Here is a 22,620-nt window from a genome sequence, read left to right on the forward strand (position 1 = left end):
CAGTAACCAGCTTGTAATTGCGCCCTCTTTTCGTCTTAACAGGAGAAATGTGATGGAAGTGTAGGGAATTGCAATATTAATTGTAAAGGGCGCTAAATAGGCTAGAGCGTTTGAATTGATATCTTGGATTGTGATTATATGGAATTCATAGGATATGCTATTGCTATATAGTGCTGTTGCTGGAATATTGTTAAAGTGTGGAAGAGATTAGATTACTTGTATCAATTTAACAATATTCAAGATCACGTGGAAAGAAAACTAGGTTGCAGGCTTGTAGGGCAATAAGGAAGAGAGATTACTGTAGATAAAGCAAGGCAAGGTATTGATACACGTTTTATAGTTTGTGTTAGACCTGGCTTTTCCAGCGGGTTTATCCCAAGACCTTTTTGCTTTTTGGCCTCCTGTTTTTTGACCCTGCTTTGTTGGTTTTATGACTCTGGGCATTTTACTACTGCTGATCAGTGCTAAAGTGCATATGCCCTCTGTGTAAATTAGTTTTATGGATTGGTGTTTCCCTGATTGGCTTATTTGATTTACTGCTAACTTCCAAGTACAGTGCGCTGTGTGTGCCCAGGGCCTGTAAATCAAATGCTGCTAGTGGGACTGCAGCACTGATTGTGCCACCCAAACAAGCAGCCTTTCGATGAGGTCTCCGACCTGCCGCTGCAGTGTCTGCACGCAGTTTCTTCTGCCATGTCGACCTGGCAAGTGCAACCACTTGCCTGGCCCTAACCTTCCCTTTTTTCTTCATTTGAGTCATCCCTAAGGTAGGTCCAAGGTACTCTTGTGGGCATGGTGTAGTGTATGTGAAAGGTAGGACATGTACTGATGTGTGTGTGACATGTCCTAATAGTGAAATACAGTGTAATTTGTTTTTCACTATTGAAGGGCTATCTGTCCCATAGTATAGAATGTGATTTTATTTATAACATCTTGTAAGCATAACTTCCCATTGGGACAAGGTAGAAAGTTTGAATTTAGTATGCCTGAACTCAGAAATTAAAAATAAATCTTTTAGCAAAGATGAGTTTTATATTGTGTGATTGAAAATACCACTTTTAGTAAGGGGGTATTTTCTTGCTTAGCCTTCCTGTGTGCCTCTGCTGGTTTGTGTATTGACTGTCTAGCTTTGGAGTGATGGGGCTGGGGATGTGCATTCACTGTAGTCAGCCACTTGGGCGGGGGGGGGATTGAGGTGTGTCCTGCCTTTCCTGGATGAGTCAGGCCTGGGCTGAATAGACCTGGGCTGCATTAAGAGTAGGGGAGGAGTGTTCCTTCCACCTGAATCGGCCTGGTCTGCCTTACACTATGCTGTCTCCACCTCTTGCCGGGAAGCTGGACCAGAGAGGACAGAACTGGTTTTGACTGAGCACAGAGCCTCAAGAGAACTAAGAGAAATGCTGTATAAATATTGGGGCCCAGACCTCAGAACTTTAGATTACTTCTGAACTCAAGAGGAACCTCTGCCAAGAAGAAGAGCTGGGAAAGCTGAGGGAGAAGTACTGCCCCTTTGCTGTGTGCGGTCTGGCCTGCAGTGGCTGTTTTTGCCAAGGAGAGGATAAAGACTTTACTCTGTGCTGCTTATCCTGATTGAATAAGATCTTCAAGGGGTTGCAGTAGAGCTTGCCTCCTGTTCTGAAGTCTCCGGGACACAAAGACTTCACTATCAGCTTCTCTCAACTTCCTTGCTGGGAGTTCTGGCCTGCCAAGAGGTACCTGTTGCTGTGTTGGGCCTCTGGAGGTTGTTCCTGCTTCTGAGAGATGATAAAGAGACACAAAGAAGAGAAGCGTGACGCATCAGTTACCATTTCTGATGCATCATGGCTGAAGAAACAGACACAGCGCCTGCCTGCGGAGAAATCGCCGCTCGCTGAATCCTGTGAACCGGTCTCTTGAAGTCTGAGATAACTGCATTGCACCGATTCCGATGCAGGCCCTGCTGCGTGGCTGCAAGAACCAATGCATGGTGGAACCACGGCTAGAGAGTCCAATGCAGCACCGTTTCCGCCGCCGCATCGAGAACCGCCACATCTCCGATCCCCACACATTGCACCGGGGCACCAAGTCTACAAGAACGCCGTGGCATCACTTCCCCGCACAGTAAGAAATTGATGCATCCCCCCCCCCCTTCAGTAAGGAACGGACACATCACCTCCCCTGCGTGGCAGTAAAGAACCAAAACATCACCTACCCTGAAGTAAGTAACTGATGCACCACCTTCCCTGAAGTAAGGAACCAATGCATCACGTTCCCTGCAGCTGTTCTTGTTTATGATTGTGACGCATCTAAGGTACTTTGTGTTGAAAGTGTTGTGTCTATAGTTAGCTATGGACTGAACTGTTTTTACCTTCTAATAATCACATTTCGATTATTGTATGTTGGATTTTTGTTGTTTTGGTCTTGTTTGGTTTAGAGAAAGACTACTTATTTTTCTAAACTGGTGTGGTGACCTTTTGTAGCATTTTCACTGTATTACTGTATGTATGCACAAATGCTTTACACACTGCCTCTGAGATAAGCCTGTCTGCTCATGCCAAGTTACCAAGGGGGCGTACAGGGGGTAATTTTAGAAGACTATCCCCCTTACCCTGACTTGGAAGAAGGGTCCCCACCTGGATAAAGGTGCAAGCCATTGCCAACAAGAGACCCATATTTCTAACAGTTTGTAGAATATTATTTAGCAGACCTTAAGAGAGGTTTTGAAGAAATGTATATAGAATGTTGTTAATGTTAACTGTGTCAAGAAGATGTTCGCCAGATGACTATTTTCTTTACAATATTAAGAAAACAGGACACCATTTCTAAGGGTTCAACAAAAGAACATCCTTTGTGATTACAGAATGTGTAAAAGCATTGGGTGGATTAACTGGGTGTTTAAATGAGGAAAAAGTAAAAGATTTTTGATATCTTCGTTTGGACCTAGAAAAATAAAAGTGGTTGAGGAATTTGAGGGCACTCACTGGTAAGGGCAAATAAAGCATTTTGCAGATGTTAACTGGAAGCCGTCTATTCAGTCTGATTGATGAGAGATGCATATATAATACGAGATATAGTTATAAGAGATGCACCCAGTGATGCTCCAGGGCAAAGAGGTATTCACTGGGCCATGTGTTATTGCCTAGCCCTTAGGCACCAGGAGATATCCTGTCCTCCAGTTCGTTTGTAGACCTACAACCTGCAAATGAAGAACCCTAGCAAACAATGGAAAAGTGCTCATCAGTGATTAGACTGGTGATTGAATCATAGGTAGTCTCTCTGCATTGTTATCCACATTTTCCCTCCCTCTGCCTTGTTCTTGATCCCCACTCTGCAGAAAGTGGATTCCTGATATTTCCCAAAAACAGCTTCACACATAATTTGTAATACATACTGATGGAAAAGGGATTGCGACCCATTTAACTTTTAGAGTTTTGCTTGTGGACTACCCAGTTTTTGGATGCTGCTGTGAGCCTCACTAACTGAGTCTTGCACACTGTAACCCCTGTTTCAATGGATTGTAGGTACTTGCTTCCAGTGCTCACCTTTTAAAACAAGGTCAACTCCTCACAACTAGAACAGCGCTCAACATCCTGTGATTCTGGGCAAATCACTTACTGTCTCCATGCCTAACAACAATGAATGAGTCCATCTGTAACAAAACTGGTGCTCATGTAAAGCGCTCTGATACATATGGCTGGTTGCACGTTAACACGTATGAGGTGAGTGAACAGGACTACTGTTCACTCAGCCAGGTACCTGCGCATACGTAGGCTTGCTGTAGAGAAGATCATTTCAGGATTAGTGCTGACCTATGTAGGCTTTAAAATGTGTATGGGCATTCATGGTGTGCATCTGTAGTGCTTTACTAAAAAAGTGTGTGATTCACTGTATTGTTGTACATTATGAGCGAAATCTACACCAAAATACAGTTTTGCCTATAGACTAGAATGGCACATCAATTTTAGGGTGGAGGAACAAAGCTTTCCCCTCAAAAGAGGGCCATTTGTCACTGATTAGTCCTGTCCCTGGTAGACAAAGGATTAACTGAAGAATCCGTAATATGCTGGTGACCATTTCGCACTGCACTAGGCAGCCAGAGATCTGGAGTCAATCACTGGAGGGGTTCTTCCTTGGAGTTTTGGAGGGAAGAGAGAGACGAGATAGAATTTTCAGGACTCTGGAGAAGATTGGACCTTTGTCTGTAGTGCTGAGACTGAGGAATTGGACTAAACAGGATTTTCTGAACCTACTTTGCCTCATGTAGCATTCCCCTTTGTATAGATTAAAAACTCCTCGGGGAGATGGAGGAGATTGAATGTCCCTGGCGGCGCACCAAGTACCTGCCCACAGCTGTAAGCAAGGTAGATGATAAGTCAGCTACCCAGCGGTCTGTAAAGAGCTGTGCCATTGGTAGGTGCCCTGCTTGATATCCATGCACTCCTGAAGACAAAAAGGGAAAAAGCATTTTTCCTAAGGTGCGAGACAGCATTTAAAGAGAATAACCTTAGGGTCCAGCAATCGCCCATAAGCCCCTGCAAGCTTGCCAGAGGATTACCCCATAAGCACATGTCGCAGGCTTGAAATTTGCATATTTGCTTTTGTATTGTCCTGGGAAGGATAGGGGCACCACCATTGTGTTGCCGTGTATTTTGGGGGCTACCAGGAGTACAGCAACTCCCACAAAAACATGACTTGAGAATTTGATTTGGAACCCTATATCTCTATTGGTGTTATATTAATGGCCCAGGAAGACTCATGCACAGTATATTGAATATGGTAATGCTTTATTTGCAATGCTGAAGTTGACAGTGGAACAATGTTTATAGTACAGAATTAAACTGTAAGGTTACATTTCTACTTTTATTATTGTGATGGTACCCTGACAAAGCCACTAGGTCTGAAGTTAAATATCTACACCTAAACACGCTAGCTGCGTCTTCCATTTCCACTGACCGGGTGCGCGTTGCATGGAGTGAAGATCTGGGAGCCGGAATTTCTCAAGCTGACTGGTTATTTTGTTGCAAGCAGATCAAGCCCCTCTCCCCAAACTATCGCTTGCGCCTTATTCACTTCAAGTACTTACATTGGTTCTATCGGACTCCTGCCCAAATTCACAAATTGGGACTCATTACTAGTGATAGATGTCTGCGCAGCTCTGCGCCTGCGGCAGACTTCTCTCACCTCGCCTGGCTGTGCCCCCGGGTCTCCACATATTGGCGCGAGGTCTGCGCTGCCATTTCTGCACTCACTTTGTCACTGATCCAACCCGACCCTCTGCTTGCCTCTTAGGCTTTGTTAAATTTTGTCCGGATGCCACTCGTCGCTTGACTGCCATGCTGCTGGTCCTCGCGTGGCGTAGGGTCTCCATGTGTTGGGGTCGCAAGCCTGTGCCTAAGGTTGCCCTCTGGCTTGAAGACGCTTCCCGCTGCCAAACCCTCCTATCTGAGTTCTGGGACATCAACCAGCCAGATCTCGCCCGCTTTACATTTGGGGCCCACTCGTGACCTACCTCTTAAGTCATTATTCACAACGCCCTGCGACCTCTCCCTCGCTCCCCGCCGGCGCCCCGCCCATGGCGGCCGCCGGTGAAGGTCCATGAGCGGTTTCCTCCCTGCTCCCGCCTCCCCCCTGCTTCCTCTGCCTTTCTACCTCACTCATGACACCTCTATTTAACATATGTTTTATCTCCTCTGTGGTTATCAGCGGTTGTTTTCTGGCATTGTCTCCAAATGTCACAATGGCTAAGATTGCCTCTGCTGTGCTGTATTGTACTGTTGTGCTCACTTCCTCGAAACTGTGGAATCCTGTAACTGTGCTGTGCATTTTCCTCAATAAAGTTTTGTGAAAAATTAAAAATAAATAAATAAATATCTACACCTAAACATATTGTGCTAAGAGTATGTTTGGGATGTTGTGGTTTGAGGATTCGGAGCTTTCTAAAATGCTATATGTTAGGTGGAAATACTTGAGGGGACACTACCTCCCATCATGTACGTATTTAGGAATTAATGTGTTGTGTTTAGTAGTGTGGGTGTCATAAAGTACTTTTTCTTTATATAATTAAGTGTACTGATTGGACAGGGATTTATTGAGTTTTGTTTGTTTCGGGCTAAAGAACTATAGTGCTAGCCCTCACCATCTCCCCTGAGTAGACCTTGGACTGCTCTACCTCTAGTCAGGTTCTACAAAGGGGTACTTGGGGCCCCGCTGGAAAGAAGGTGTGGTTATTCCTTTTCATTACCTAGACATTCATTTGAATCCAACGTCACATTGGAATCTTTCTGTGGCGATTCGGTTCATAAATCCCACGCTTGCACTGATCTATTACCTTTATGTAAGTATTGTGATCAAAGCATAATTATATTCTAAAATTCCAAATAAGTTCTCTCCTATCGTGATTACCTGGCAAAAACATTATCTGATGTATTTTCATGCTAAATCAGGTTTGGCGTTTGTGTTCATTTCCTTTTTTTTATAGGCATGTTTCCAACAGACCAGTCTGAATATAACAATTTAAAAAGTGCTGTGGAAAAACTGACACTAAATGATTCTAGTGTCACAGTGCATCGAGACAGCAGCCCTGCTTTGGGTGCAGGCTGGAGGTAAGTCCTTTTGCGTTAATTTGTTTTGCTTTAGCATTATAAGTATGCTTTATTTAACTTCCAATGTTATGTTAAGTTAATAATTTTGTAAAGCTCGTGAATGCTATTCAGCGTCTTGACACTAGTGTCGGACATGAAACATAAGGAAGAAGGTGGCGGAAAAGCAGTTTAAGTGATGGAACAAGAAAGTCAGTGTTTAGTTGCTTTCTAAATTTTAAGAGGTTTGGCTGTGCTCTGTGCTGGTCAGGCATCGAATTCCACCATTTGCATGTTGAGTAGGAAAAGCTTTCTCCCCAATGTGCCTTCATGATTTGGGGGATGATTACATGTTTCGCTGTGATAGACTGCATGGTGCCAGTACATAAGTACTATTTGAAAATCTTCTGAAAAAAGAGGGAGTCAGCCTTGAGCAGGGCCTTATGAGCCCAGTACAGGGCTTTAAACTTGATTCGCGCCCTTATATGTAGCCAGTGCAGATCCTTAATAGTATGCGAAACTGTGCAGAATTTTGGGAGATTCCTCAGCTCACGAGCTGCAGCATTTTGAAAGGTCTGGAGTTTGTTTTGTAGGTGAATTTGGGACCCTACATATAGTGTGTTACAATAATCTAGTCTTTTTGGAATTTAGTTTCAAACAGTTCTTCTGCATCCAGTCAGTAATGTTACCCATGCAGATATTGAATTGTTTGCCTACTTTTTTCTGATTCGGAAGAGACTGATTCAACTAACTTGGTGTCATCAACATAGGAGAATACTGAAAAGGCATCTTATTGGATGAGTTCTATGAAAGGGGTGACATACCCTATAAATAGGTTCCGACTCAGTGAGGATCCCTGGGATACCCCGCAAGGAAGGGTAGAAGGGTCTGAAGTGAAGTCCTCAATAGCTACTACCTGCTCTCTGTTGGACAAAAAGGAACTGATCAGTTTTAGAGCCTTACCCATGATGCCAATACTTTAGACTTCGTAGAATAACTGTGTAGTGGTGAAGTTCCATGCGTAGAGGTGATGAAGTAGACGGAGCCGAGTGGTGTCTTTGTAAATTATTTATTAAGTTCTTAACATCAATGGTAGCAGCCCCACCTGGAGCAGCCTGCCTGCTTCTCAACCCATCTTCCAACTGTCAATACCCATAGTAGGCACCCAAGCATTCCACTCACGTCCATCACACCACATTCCATACAGAACACTCACACTGGCTGAGCAGCTAGGAACCATGTAACAGGGAACATTATGAGCATAACAGGAAGATACTACATTATCTTCGCCCCTTAAAATTAAAAAAATGAAATGAACCATACTAAAATGAAAGCAACTATACATATCAATATACAAATGAAGTCAATAGTCGATAACCCAGGGATGAATGGTAAAAACCACATCACGAGAGGTAACAAAGACAAAGAAAGAAAATAGCATGAAAAGATACACATGAAATATCACACATCCGCCTCCTTTAATATTGAAACAAATGGAAAGTCTAGAGCACGTTAAGCTCACTGATACAAAGTGAGATAACACCACATGAAAAGACACGTGGAACACTGAGAAGAGAACACGGAAGAAATGCACTCCAAGAACTCGAACACTGTGAAGAGAAACATGGGAGTAACGCACCCCCAGAAATCTAACACTATGGGTGAACTGCAAATAGTTTCCTTATAAAAGGAACAAAACTACACAAACTGTGAAGAAGGGACTGCAACCCATCTCACCCCCCTCATGTAAGGGACAGTGCCTGCGAAAATGGGACAATAACCCCTAACGCGAACTGTAAAGATGGGACTGACACCCATTAAGACAACAAACACTAGTGCAGCACAAGGTGACTTACCCACATGACCAACATGCAGCACAGGGTGACATACGCACACTATATGACCATTACACTACATGTCCAACGTGCAGCACAAGGTGACTGACACACTTTGGGTACATTGCGTTAAATGGGACTACAACCCATCACCTTTGAAAAAGGGAGAGAAACCCCTTTAAGTCACCCGTCTTGAAAGGGTAATGCGACTTAAGGCTTGAAAATGGGATATTAACCCATTCCCATTCAAGAGCTTCAAAACTACATAAACAACATGCAGTACAATGTGAGAAATAAACAATACGGCAACCCCTCATGAAAGTTAGTGAGAAGGCGAAAATGAAGAACAAAGTAATGTAACAAAACAATAGGCAAAACGACAAAAACCTCTGTCGGTGAGCGATCTCTCACCCGGGAAATGATACTCTGGCTACATTCTAGTCATGGATGCACCAGAAACAGCGTTTATTTTCTTTAGTTATGTGACCCAAAGGACTGTAACTAGAGTTCTGGAGACTTGAAAATGTCCAAAGTGGCAGTTTAAAGTCAGAACGAACAAGATGATCACTCGAGTGCTGGAGATTTGAATACTTCCAAAGTGGCAGTTTAATGTCAGAACGAGCAAGATGGCAAAACTGACGAGTCGCACTCTTTACCCTTGTGAGAACATATGATCCGGTACATAGACACAACCAAGTAGCCCAATAGAAATAAATAAACCAACCTTCTTCAACCCCTTCGCTGCCAGGGGAATCCAGGATGGGGTGACTGGACTGGCTGTCACCGGGTCCTGTTACCCAGAATCCCTTGCAAACCTAATAAAGTGTTAAATAAAACACATTTTCCTCACATTTCTGTGGTCCAAAGTTCTGGAATCGGGGTGGCTCCACAAATTTCCACACACCCCACATTCCCCAAAGTCTTCCGAGAAAAAAGGTATCTCACTTGTGTGGGTAAGCCTAGTGCCTGCGACAGGAAACGGCCCAAAGCGCAACGTGGACCCACCACATTTTCACAGCGAAAAATTACCCTTTTTTTGCAAAGTGCCTAGCTGTAGCTTTTGAACCCTAGCTCTGCCGGCACCTAGGTAAACCTAGCAAACTTATACATTTTTGAAAACGAGACACCCAGGGGAATCTAGGATGGGGTGACTTGACTGGCTCTCACCAGGTTCTGTTACCCAGAATCCCTTGCAAACTTTAAAATTTGTAAAAAAAAAAAACTTTTTCCTCACATTTCGGTGGTGGAAAGTTCTGTAATCTGCGTGGATCCACAAAATTCCATGCTTTCTGCCCCCCCAGGGGGTAGACTGGGGGCCACTGCCCCCGTCTGCCCACTGGGGGGCAGAAAGACTGACATTCCTTTTTGGGCAGCCTCTGCCCCCAACATCAATAAAAAAATCCCTGGTTTCTAGTGGGCTTTCAGCCACCCCGGGAGGGCAGATGGGGGCTACTGCCCCCATCTGCGCCCTGGGGGAAGCAGAAAGACTGACATTTCTCTGGTGGGGGGGACATTGGCATGCCCTTTTTGGGCAGCCCCCACGCCACCGTCAATAAAAAAAAAAAAAGTTTTTTAGTGGGATACCTACCCACCCGGGGGGCAGATTGGGGGCTACTGCCCTGTCTGACCCCTGGGGGTCCAGAAAGGCTGACATTTCTGTGGGGGGATGTGGAGGAAATGCCATGCCCTTTTTGGGCACCCCACCCCAACGTTAATAAAAAATAAATCCCAGGTGTCTAGTGGGCTTTCTGTGCCCCTGGGGGGGCAGATTGGGGGCTACTGCATCCATCTGCCCGCACCGTGTTAGACCTGGCATCTTGGCGTGGGTCTCCCTTCCATTTTTGCTGTTGCCTCATGTGTTTTTGCTGGTGGTAAATGCTCAGGGCACTCTGCCACTGCTGTCTACTGCCACAATGCAAGTGCTCCCTATTGTAAATTGATGTATGTATTTGTGATTTCATGATTGGTTGGTATGGTTTACCTGTCAGACCCTAGTTCAGTGCACCAGGAGTGCCCAGGGCTTGTAATCCAAATACTGCTGGTGGGCTTGCAGCACTGGTTGTGCCACCCACAGAAGCAGCCTGTAAACATGTGTCTAAGGTCTGCCATTGCAGAGCCTGCGTGCAGTCTGGTACTGTCATGCTGACTGGGCAAGTGCACCCACTTGCCAGTCCCTAAACCTTTCCCTTTCTTCATATCAGACACCCCTGTGGTAGGTCCAAGGGCAGGGTGCATTCTAAGTATAAGGTAGGACATGCCCTGGTGTGTGCTGGCATGTTCTAATAGTGAATTACAGCCATTTTCGTTTTTCACTATTGCAAGGCTACCTGTTCTCCATAGGCCAGAATGGGCAGTTTGATTATTACATCTTATAATCCTAACTGACTCAGGGAACATGGTAGAAATTCGAATTTAGTATGCCTGAACTCAGAATGATAAAATACATCTTTTAATGAAGTTGGTTTTAACATTCTGTGTTTGAAAATACCACTTTTAGAAAGTAGGTATTTTCTTGTCTAACCATTCAAACCTGCCTCTGCTAGGCTGTGTATTCCTTGTCTGGAGTTTGAGTGACAGGGCTGGGGAATTCCAGGAGACAGGGGGAGGTAGCCCAGTGGTGAATAGAGAGATCTGCAGCTAGATGGGAGGGAGGAGTTGCACCTGGGACCTGAATAGGGCTGTGCCTTCCCTCCACAATGCTGGCTCCACCTCCTGTGGTGCGTCTGATGTCTCTGCCCTGCACTCTGAAAGGGAAGAAGGAGTCATGTAAACAAAGTGCTCCAGGACTGACCAGAACTGGTTTGGACTAGGCAAAGGCCCCTCTGCCCTCAGAGGACAAAGGATTTTGGGGTATAAGTATTGGGACCCTGATCACAAGAATTTAGATCACTTTAGGAAACCAGAAGAAACCTTTGCTGAGGAGAGGAACCAAGAAGAAACTGAGGAGAGACTATCCCTGAAACTGGGGGATTGGCCTGCAGGGGTTGCCTACTGCCAAAGAGAGGAGAAAGGAACTGTGTGTGTACTTTTGCTCTACTTGTCAAGGATCTCCAAGGGCTTGGAAAAGAGCTTGCCTCCTGCTAAAGTCTCAGGGACAACAGACTTCAACCCCCAGCTCCCCAGAGTTCTTTGGAAGTGCCTACAGCTGTTTTAGGCCTTCTGAGGGACTGCGTGTCACAAGGAGCTGGAAGCGCGACTCACGGAGAAGAAGCGTGTCGCCGTCGCAGCCGCTGCCGTCGCATCACTGAACAAGGGTGTCGCCTCTGTAGCTGTCGCATTGCACCGCATCACGAGAAGCGCTTTGCAACACCGAAGAAGCATGTCGCCGTTGCAGCCATCGTAGCTGACGCATTGCACCGCATCAAGAGAAGAGTCTCACATCGAGGAAGAAGCGTGTCACCATCGCAGCCGTCGGATCTTGGATGACGTCACTGTAGCTGTCGCATTGTGCCGCATCGAGAAAAGCGCCTCACACCCACGGAGAAGCATGCCGCCGTCGGAACTGCTGCAGTTATCGCATCGAGCTGAAGTGTCTCGCATCGCTGGAGAAGATTGCGCCGCCAAAGCCGCTGTCGTCGCATCTGAGAGAAGACTGTCTGCTCATGCCAAGCTACCCAGGGGGTGAGCAGGGGTTATTTTAGGAGTGTACCCCCTTACCCTGACTAGAGTCATTTCAATGGTAGCAGCCCCACCAGAAGTAGCCTGCCTGCTGCTCAGCCCATCTTCCAATTGTCAACACTCACACCAGGCACCCAAGCATTCCACTCATGTCCATTACACCAACATTCCATACAGAACACTTATACTGGCTTAGCAGCTAGGAACCATGTAACAGGGAACATTATAAACGTAACAGGAAGATACTACAATCTGTTTATAAAATATTGATCAGTGATTTCAGCAAAGTTATCACTGACCTGGTTTTCAGCTTTTGATACCTTCTAGAAGCTCCTTCTTGGTCCCAAAGGATGGAAACCTTGTGCTAGACTACAAAAGTAACATTCAGCATTAAGTAATGAGATCAGAAGCCTTGTGACTGCAGACCTCCTGTTGCTGTCCCCTGTTTAATTTGCATTATTCTGCACTGCATTTTTTTCTAATGTGTATTTTTAGGTTACGTATAAGGCAGTTTCAGCTGTCTATCAGAACATAGAGAAGGGCTTCATATGGGCCTCATTTAGCGTTTAAGAGTAGGTAATGTCAGTAATGACACTGGGCATTTTGTGCGCTTACATTGCAGTTCTGATTGTCAAGATTCTCCTCCAAGATTGCAGCAGATAAGAACGCAGCGCACCGTGGCCCCTGTCGGGCACTGCATGCGAATACTTTGCAGGAATTTACCCACTCAGTTGTTCAGGTGTTCAGGTTGTGGGCTACCAACATCCATAGATTGCTGTTAGTCATGGTGGCTATCTTACTGTGTTACTATTTAAAGACGGCTGCAGAGTTCAGTCCCAGCACTGAGTATTACAGCTGTTTTAGAACAGTATTACCATTTTGGGATTGCTGCCACATTCAGGACAAATAGCACAATTTAGTAACTGCGAGAAAATGTGTTAATAAATTGGGGAGGATGCGAGTCCTTCTTAAGTAATAAGACAAAAATCCAGTTCAACAAATAACTTCAATAAATACAATTGGGCTCAACCCCTGGTAGCTATGGCACAGAGCAGACAGTCTTAACTTAAGGGAAATTTTGTAAAGTATTGTATTGTAATTGCATTTATATAGTGCTTACTACCCCTGACGAGGCATCAAAGCACTTTTTTGGCACTCTGGGTACCATAGAGGATTAGTGTTGAATTAGTATAGTGAAACATGCAAGAACATTTTAAGTGGTGGATAGGTTAGTCAGTTATTTGGATTCAAAAGGATAGCAGAAGGATAGAAGAGGGGGAAAAAAAGGGTTGTATTTATATAGCGCATGTTACCCCTGATGGTTTGTTGAGGCACGATACTCCGGAAACCCATGAAGGATTAGTGCTGAATTAGTATGGTGAAATATGAACGTAATTTGAGTGGTGGATATTAGTCAGTTATTTGGAATGAGAAGGATAGCAGAGGGATAAAAGGGGAAGAAAGGTTTGCATTCATGTAGCACCTGTTACCCCTGATGGATGTTGAAGAGCTTTTGCGGCGAGTAAGACGCTACTCTGGAACCCATAAAGGATTAGTGTTGAAAATTAGTATAGTGAAATATGAAGTAATTTGAGTGGTGGATATGTTATTCAGTTATTTGGATAGAGAAGGGTAGGTTGCGGGATAGAAGAGGGAAAGAGGTTTGTATTTATATAGTGCTTGCTACCTCTTGATGGGGTTTTGAAGCGCTGTATTGGCGAGTAGCACGCTACTCTGGAAGCCATAAGGATTAGTGTTGAATTAGTATGGTGAAACATGAAAGAAATTTGAGTGGTGGATATGTTAGTTATTTGGATTGAGAAGGGTTGGGGAGGGGTAGAAAAGGGAAAAAAGTTTGCATTTACATAGCGCTGGTAACCCTGATGGGGTGTTGAAACGCTTTATTGGCGAGTAGCATGCTACAGGGGAAACCAAGATGGCGGACGGACGTAGTCCGTCTCGGCTGCCACCCAGAGATTAATCGGAGATATGTAGGCGAAATTGCCCAAATTTACCGAGGTCCGACACAGCGGCGAACATGGCAAACCCGTAGCTTCCCCCGTCTCAACTTGGGGGGAGAAACAACACCGGGAGACGGAGCAATGTGGAAGGTCCTGGCGGTGACGACATCGATGCGGAGTGGGGTGAGTGGCCGGCACTAACGAGACGTGAGAAACGGCAACCCAGCGTAGGGCAGTGCCTGCCAGCACAGCAGTGACCCACAGCGGCAAAGCGTTCCAGGTGGGGGAAATCCGTAGACCGTTGCATGCTACAAGGTGAGCTGCGGGGGGAGACACAAAAACGGCCGGACAGAGAGCCGCGCGTAATGCCAACGCGGGGTGAAACTAAAAGGACAGGTATCGGCCGGCCCTGCACCGGGAGGGAACGGTGGACTGCCCCCGCCCGTGCTAACAAAGACTCACCGGGACACTGACACACGGCCTGCCTGATCCCAAAATGGCGGCCAGCGTAGCCTAAATGTGAAACACCACCCGCGCGAGTTACTGAGGCGGGGGCAGGGGCGCAGCGACAGCAACGGGAGCAGCCCTCAGCAAACTTATCCCAGGAGACCTGCAGACCCCTCCCCTCCCCTCCCCCCGCGCCCAATAGAGACTCGGCGGGAAGCAGCTACACGGCCTGCATGACCTTAAAATGGCGTCCGGAGATTTCTAAGTAAGCAGCCTTCGCCAAATACTGTGAGGCTAAATCAAGCTCCCCCAAAGGCCCCCGCTGCACTCAAATGAAATCTGGGCTGTAGCGAACACCGAGAACAGCAGCCATATTGGGAGACCATTTTAGATTGACCGTCCCCTGACAGAGTAGCGGACACAGCGAGGTCCATCTTTAAAAGAGACAGCCTGGAGCCGATCTCAGAGGGAAAACTGCTAAGAGAGGCAGGAGTAAAGAGGACTACAACTCTGTGGCTGCAGTTCATTTTTCTGCAATAACCATTGTCTTCTTTTAAACAAAACAAATAGAAACTCTTCAAAATAAATGAATATCTTTAAGCTTAGGGCAACTCTAAAAAAAACTAACAGTGGCACACCTCTTCCAAAATGGGAGACTACGTGGGAGCTGCATAGTGCAATACTAATACTAAAAGGAAACTAATACATCGGGCATTTTCTAAACGGCTGGTCAGCCAACTGTGAGTGTCATCCTTTGTAATTTCATCTGTTAATCCGACATCGAACAAACTCAGTGCTCACTGTTGAAAAGGAAAGCAAGAATAAAAAAATGAAGCATCAGCACCATCTTCTGGCCCTTTTTTATACATCTGCCAGCCAAACATTTCTAAACTAAGTTAAACGTGATAGAGCCTCCTTCTTGCACCCTGCCCATAAATATGACAGAAAACAATTCTCAGTGAAGCTACATGAAGACAATTGTGATAGAGAGAATTTATCTTATTTTAACTGAACTGTTCCTCAGAACCCCTTCATAACTGATCAGATCAAGTTCATCCCCTATCCCCTATCCCCGTTGCTCACATCAGGGTCTCCACAGCGCAAAAGGCTAGCAATGGGACTGTTTTTCTAGACTTAGTCCTACGACAGCCTCACCCACACCGAGAGAATTGCTTGGGGCAACAGCTGAGTGCCCCACAACCCTGGGCCTACACATTCTATATGCCTGACCTTAAGATGGCTGTCCTGGCCTGTCCCCTGGAAGCATTGCTATCAAGTGCATATCAACCCTACAGTAAGTCTTAGCTTCCCAGTAACTCCAGGATGGGTGCTGCCAATTGATATATGACGATGCCCCCCGGAGTGAAACCTTGAACATTGGACACACCACGGAGCTGATTCAACATGGCCCATGCCCGGTAGAACTTTGATGGAACGTTCGATGGCCCTTTGACGATGCCCCCTGGGCGCATACCAAAACTGTTTGTACTTAGTTCGGTGCACGAGCAACCTTGGCCGATGCCAGTGGAGCTGTCATATGCAGCTATAGAGGAGTCTGGCCCTGGTTTCACCCCCTCGGCTGTCACCAACCCAGCCGGTCATCTGACATTGTTTTCCTCGTTTCCCTGTTGTTTCCTTCCCTCCTCCTCCCTCCGTGATTCTTTGATTTAATTGATGTAACTATGTAACCTGTAACTCTGGGCGGATACCAAAACTGTTTGTACTTACCTCGGTGCACGAGCAACCTTGGCCGATGCCTGGTGGAGCTGTCATATGCAGTTATAGAGGAGTCTGTCCTTGGTTTCACCCCATCGGCCGTCACCTACCCAGGCGGTAATCTGACATTGTTTTTCTCGTTTCCCCGTTGTGTTTCCTTCCCTCCCCCTCCTCCTCCCTCTGTGATTCTTTGATTTAATTGATGTAACTATGTAACCTGTAACTCGCTGATCCTCATGTAAAGCGTTCTGATACCTCTGGGTCTGGCCAGCGCTATATAAAACTTTTCAAATAAACAAATAAATAAAATACTCTGGAACCCATAAAGGATTAGTGGAACATGGAATTTGAGAAATGAACATGTTAGCCTGTTATTTTGATTGCAAAGAATAGTGGAGGGATAGAAGAGTGTAGGATTTTTTTTTTTTGTTGTTTTTAGGTCATAGCAGTAGGAGGAGCCTTGTGGATGAGTAACAAGGGTTTTTTGAGGGGAAGAGTTGGAGGGAAGAGTTTAGAAAGGGTTGTTTTGGGGGTTCGGTATAGTAAAAGAGGTGTCAGATGATGCAAGGAGGGGTAGCGGAGAGAGTCTAGAAAGGGTTATTTTGGGGATCATGGTAGTGGTATGGGGTTTGGGATAAATGAGAGAGTGGATGTAGAGGATATATTGATTGATGTATAGGGTGAGAGATAAGGTAGTGCATTGGAAAGAGTAGTAGAAAGAAGTTTGAGATGAGTCAGAATGTTGGGCTAGAAGATATATTGAGAGAAGTATAGGCTGAGAAATAGGGTAGTGCATTTGAAATGCTAAATTAGAAGAAAGTGATAAATATATAGATCCATAGGCACATTGAAAGTATATAGATACATAAAGGAGGTAAGTATATGTAGATTAAAGATATTGATAGAGGTATAGGATGAGAAATAGGGTAGTGCATTGGATATGTTTTTTCAGGAGAAAAGTAACAGACACACAGATCCAAGTACATGAAAGGTACATAGATGCACAATGGAAGTAAGTACATGTATGGACCAAAGATGATTTTTATTTATTTATTTATTTTCAACGACAATTCGAAATATTTATACAAAGCGATACACAAAGATAGGTACATATCTATAGTGAAAATAAATGCTTTTATACAGATGGATATGCTGTAAATGTTTGTTTGCTTATGTGGGGAAGAGCCAATTCTTGAGTTGTTTTCTGAAGATAAGGTGGTTGTCGGTGGATCTTATGTTGGGGGGTTAAGAGTACCATAGTTTGGCTGCTTGAACAGAGAAGGATGTGCCACCCATGTTTTTTTTCTTGTATCTTGAAGCGGGATGCCCCTTTATAGCGTAGGTTTCTTTGTTAAAAAGTGTGGTGGTGTGCAGTGTGTGTGTTGTGCGTTAGTGTTATTATGATAGAAGGGAGAGAAGGGTGTTGGTTGGACAAATGATGGAATGATGAATATATGTTAGAGATAAAGGGTGGTCTGTTAGGTGTAATTAGAGCAGGGAGTGTGTGTCTGGATGGGATGTAGGTATGTATGGTGTTGAATGGGGTTGTGTTGTGTTAGAGATGAGCGGGTTGATTAGTGGTATAGGATAGAGTTGTGTACTGTTTGTAGGTGATGGTGGGTATGTGTGGTAGTTGGGATAGAAGGGTGTATAGATGTCGTTTGGTTGGGTTTATAGTGCATGCTGGTACATTGATCTGTTCATAGGATTGTGTGTGGTTTACATTTGGTGTGAACGTATTACTGGGCTGTCGCGGTCAAAAATACTCTTTCTGATTTAGTCTCTTAAACAGTCAAAACCTTCCGATGGAGCAAGGCTGCAGACTGTGTCCGGCGAAGTCCTCTTGAAGTTGAATAGCCATTGGCTGAGCTCCTGCTGAAACAATTTATTTGGCAGGAAATGCTCAGAGTGAGAAAATTCAAATGTCTTAGCTGCCTGTACACTCTGCACAACACCCCGAGCCCAGTCAGCTCGGAGTATTTTAAAGCCATAGAGAGCGCCCAACGGGAACTTCTGTGTGACAGCATGCCCCCCTGAATATCCACTCAGAAACTTACAAGAGGATGGTATGACCGGGGAGTGGGTCTCCCGGACATTAGAAAATATTATTGGGCAGCACACCTAGCTGCCATCAACCACTGCATTTATAGGCATCAAGGGGATCCAGGGTACCAGATGGACAGGTGGCTGCTCCCAGGGGGGAATTTCACCAGAGTTTTAGAAACCAAGCTACATCTGACAGGTCCCACTGCCCACGCGGTGTGCGTATGGAGGGAAGCTACAATGAGCCTGGGCTGGGAGTGATGAATCACGAGGGCTACCCCGCTCTGGGATGCGGACAAGTTTGGTAATTTGAAGAAGACAAACGGCTTTTATCGGTGGAACATAATAGGTATCTCCAAGGTCGGCAGTCTATGGAGAGCGGGCAATGTAGTCGCCTTCAGGCAGCTCCAGACTGAGTACAAGATGGCAGACACAGAGCACTTCCGGTACTTGCAGATTAAACACGCTTTGCAAGCGGTGGTCCCCAGGGGGGAATCCCTTCCAGAGACTTCTCCGCTAGAAGATAGGATATTAGACGAATATATGCCCCAAAAGTCTATTTCCATGACGTAGAAAAATGTTATCAATAACATGGCAGACCTCTTTGAGCGACTCTGGGCTAGGTGAGACCATGACGTAGCGGGACTGGAGGATGACGAATGGATGGAGGCCTTGGCCTCCCCAACAGATATAGCCATTTCCTCCAGACTCAGACTGGTACAACTGATCCGGGATGCTTGCGGAGATGTGGGCAGGATGGCACCTGTGCACACATGATTTGTGAATGTGTACATATCCAGAAATACTGGGCGTGTATGATTAAGTGTATGGAAGAGGTCATGGCTGTCACAATCGAACCCAATATAAAGCTGTTCCTCTTGAATATATGGGGTCCCACAGATCTTAGCAGCAAAGAGAAGCTGTTGGTGATGTTGAGGACTATGATTGCAAAGCGGAACATTGCCAAAAAACGGGGCACCCAAGAGTCACCAACTATCGTAGAATTGCAGAGGGGCATGGACTGGTGCGTGCTGATGGAATAGACAATTTATGAATCGGGAGGGTGTCCTAAAAAGTGAATGCAGATATGGGGAAAGTGGAATGCTTACAGGGGAGGAATATGTGAGCCTCCCAGGGTGGACCTCGACCTGGACATTGGGGAGTGAGGGTAACTGCGACTCGGTGGGCCACTGCATAAAAATGTACAAACCAGGGGTGATAGTTGATTGTTCTATTGCAGACATGCTCCCTAACGACAATGACTGTGTGATAACTGTAAGTGTCAAGTTGTTATCAATAAAAAGAAATTAAACAAAAAAAAATGTCTCAGCTGCCGAAGTCCTCTCCTCTGCAGATATTTTGTTGTGCCTTTGCCTGGTCAAGATTTCTACCTTCTGATTTTTTTATCATCTTTGAGCTCAAAATCCTCCAGCGGGGTAAGCATGAAGCTGTATCTGGCGAAGTCCTTTTGTGATCGCCCATCTTGACTGCAAGCTCCTGCAGAAGCTCCAAAGATCTTGGAAATCCAAAAATGTTCTAAGTTCGAACTTTTGCCAGACTTTATTGAGCGGTACCTCTTGGCCCTTTCTGAGGCTCACAGGAACAACACTCAGGGGACTCACTCCGGCAGAGGGTACCATCAGGCTCCGGTCGTGATCCAGTTGTTTCTGGTCAACTCGTCACTTCAGTAAAAAGGCTTCTTTCAGCTTGTGATGTCCCCATAGCCACACAGGAGTTCAGCTAACTGATCCTTGGAGTCCACTTATCAGTCCTGGGTACAAGTGGGAGCAGGTCCCGTCCTTCAGGTCTCTACACAGGTCACTGATAGCAGGGTTAGTTCTCTTCAGTTCTATTACAGAATCAGATGTGTTCTGATGAGCTAAGAGTGAGGTGCCATGTTTGTAGGATTTACTAGGCTATGGGTGGGGGTGACTCGACACTGTCTAACCAATGAAAAAAAAAAGATTCCAGTGGTGACCAGTCTCACTTTTGCAGCACATTGTTTGCCTTATAATGTAACTATCTGCTCCCCCAAAACTACACGGAGCAGTCAGGAAGTGTTGAGTTGAGTTTATTACAACTTAATATCCATCATCAGCAACTTAACAGCCTCACATCTCTGTGCTTTCTCCACATTCTAGAATGCAACCCATAATCATCACACTGCTTCCCCCAATCAAACAAGACATAACACCTTACTGTAAACCATTCCACAGTTCTCTTTTCTGAGGCGTATCTAAAATAGCAGAGAGAAACTTTCTGCCATAGTAGGCTACTGAGGTGACAGCCAGCACAGTGTTTAGGGAAATTAGTAGTGTTGTAGTTGTATGTTAGGTACCTTTTCCCTTCAAGTGTGTGCAGCAGCTCATACCAGGAATTTTTCTTTTATGTACCACTTTTAATTACTCCAGTTTAGGGAGGACTTGGCCTGGCAGTAGTTCAGGCCTGACTGTTCCTATTGGTGCAGGCTCCAGACTGATTTGCATATGGCTGGGTCCAAACTGAGGTTCTATGCCTTTTATGCAGTATTTTCATGCGTTGTATAAGTTTGCCTTACTGGAAAGTTGAATATGCTAGTTGGGTATTAGACAATTTTACCATGTTGTAAGGGCCTGGAGAGCAATGCCCTATTGTGCAGAGTTTTAAAAAAAACAAATACCAATCTGAATACAAATGGGTATAAACTAAAAAAGCAGTGGTTCAGTGGACTTTTCTACGTGGCATGCCAGCAGAAAATTGCTGTGTTGAGATTAGACTGCAGCTGTGAAAGAGGCGTGGTCTTTTCTTGCACTGAGGTCTGTCACCTGCCTATTGACTACCAGTGTTCCTCTGGGAGTAAAGCCCCTGAATCACCTCTAGCTGTAGCTCCTGCTTCACATTTTGGTGTATTATGGTGTATTGCTGCAAATTGTATGACTATGCTTCCTGGAAGAATCATCTTGGGAGTCATAGGAGAGTGCTGGTTAAGATCCTTAAACTGTCAGAGACATGCATTATTTTAGGGGGGGAAGCTATCTGTTGTTTCTGAAAATCACTGCCTTAACCTTTCTGTCGCAGCTGGTCTCTGGCAGAGCGACTGCCGTTGGAATAGACATGCAGCTTCGAGAGCTGAAAGGTGTGGGCTATAGTTAGGCGCTTCCTTATATATTTAATTGTATGTATAGTAGTGAGGAACGTATTATGAACATGACTTGTGTGCCTCTGTGCTATGTGGTCTCCAAAAAGGATGCTGTACCAGCTATTACCGTAGAGATTTGCACTCCTTGCCCTCTCATAATTTTTTATTTTGGGGTTCTTGACATCTGCACATTACCTTAGACAAGCTTTGCTCAATCTATGGCAGCAGTAATTAGCACTCTTTCCGGTTCATCAATAAGAGTACAGATTTTCCGTAGTAACTTAAGGTGATAGTGAGAGGCAGACACAATGGAATGACATCCATGGAACCAAATGAAATCCCCAGGGTTTTCACTTTGTCCCTAACTGGTATATCAATGTAATCAATCATGATAATTTAATATGTGAATCTTTTTTTCTCCTGGAGGGCTTGATTTAAAGTTTAAAGAGAAAGAGAGATAGGCATAATTATAGTGGATGCCACTGGTCTGGATGTAATGTTGTTCTAGAAAAGAGAGTAACCATTTGTTAACTGCTCTCACATCCCCGCTATAATTGAAAGTATTAAATGCTTCCAGTAGGGCAGCAGGATCGACATACCCAAATCTTTTGAATCTGTGATTATCCAATACCTAATAACAGACTATTTCAACACCTGCTCTCTCTAACATGGCAATTCATGACCAAGACCACTCAAAATATGTGTACTCTTCCATCCGGGCTCTTTTCAATTATTAATTTTGTGATTACCCTGACAGCTAGTGATGGGACCAGCAATTTCATCTATAGCTTTTAAATCAAAGCTATGTCTACCAGTACCATGCATACTTGCTATACTTGACACAAGCCCCTTTGCTATAAATGTCATTGTAATTTCTTTTTCTTACTTAGAATGGTGTGGTTTAGTACTTTCTCTTGCACTGAGTTACTTCCCAGTGAGCACCATGGCTCACTTTTATGTTTTTTTGTTTTGGCAAAACTGTCTTTATTATCTTTTAAAGTATACAAATAGCAGGACAAATCATATAGTACAGTTCCTTCGCCAGAGTATACTAATGGCAGATTCAGGGTCTTTTACAGAACTAGCCAATTTCAGGTAGTATGCAAATCACCAGTTCTTCAACCCCTATCACCCTCTCCCTCCCGCAAAACCTAACCCCAAAATAACTACATTACATGAGGACTCTTGTAATTATACAAGTGGGATCATCGACTCCAAGCTGGGATACCACTAGCAAGCACCAGAGTGGCGTAATCCTGTGCTCCCTACTACCCTCACACATACAGCAAACCCCCGTCAGAACTAAAAAAGGTGCAGGCTCTCAT

General features: G+C 45.0%; 1 protein-coding gene across 2 annotated transcripts in view; it reads left to right on the forward strand.

Annotated features, from left to right (window-relative positions):
* The window catches only part of GUF1 (GTP binding elongation factor GUF1), a 328,054-nt gene that overhangs the window by 114,586 nt on the left and 190,848 nt on the right, over positions 1-22,620 (forward strand). For both annotated transcript variants that reach the window (XM_085642161.1, XM_085642162.1), the window contains exon 11: positions 6,458-6,581. In XM_085642161.1, coding sequence (XP_085498287.1) covers positions 6,458-6,581 — 124 coding nt within the window. The remainder of the gene's footprint in view (positions 1-6,457; positions 6,582-22,620) is intronic.

This window comes from Triturus cristatus, chromosome 2_2 (assembly GCF_964204655.1).
Source record: "Triturus cristatus chromosome 2_2, aTriCri1.1, whole genome shotgun sequence".
In the NCBI taxonomy this organism is placed as follows: Eukaryota; Metazoa; Chordata; class Amphibia; order Caudata; family Salamandridae; genus Triturus; species Triturus cristatus.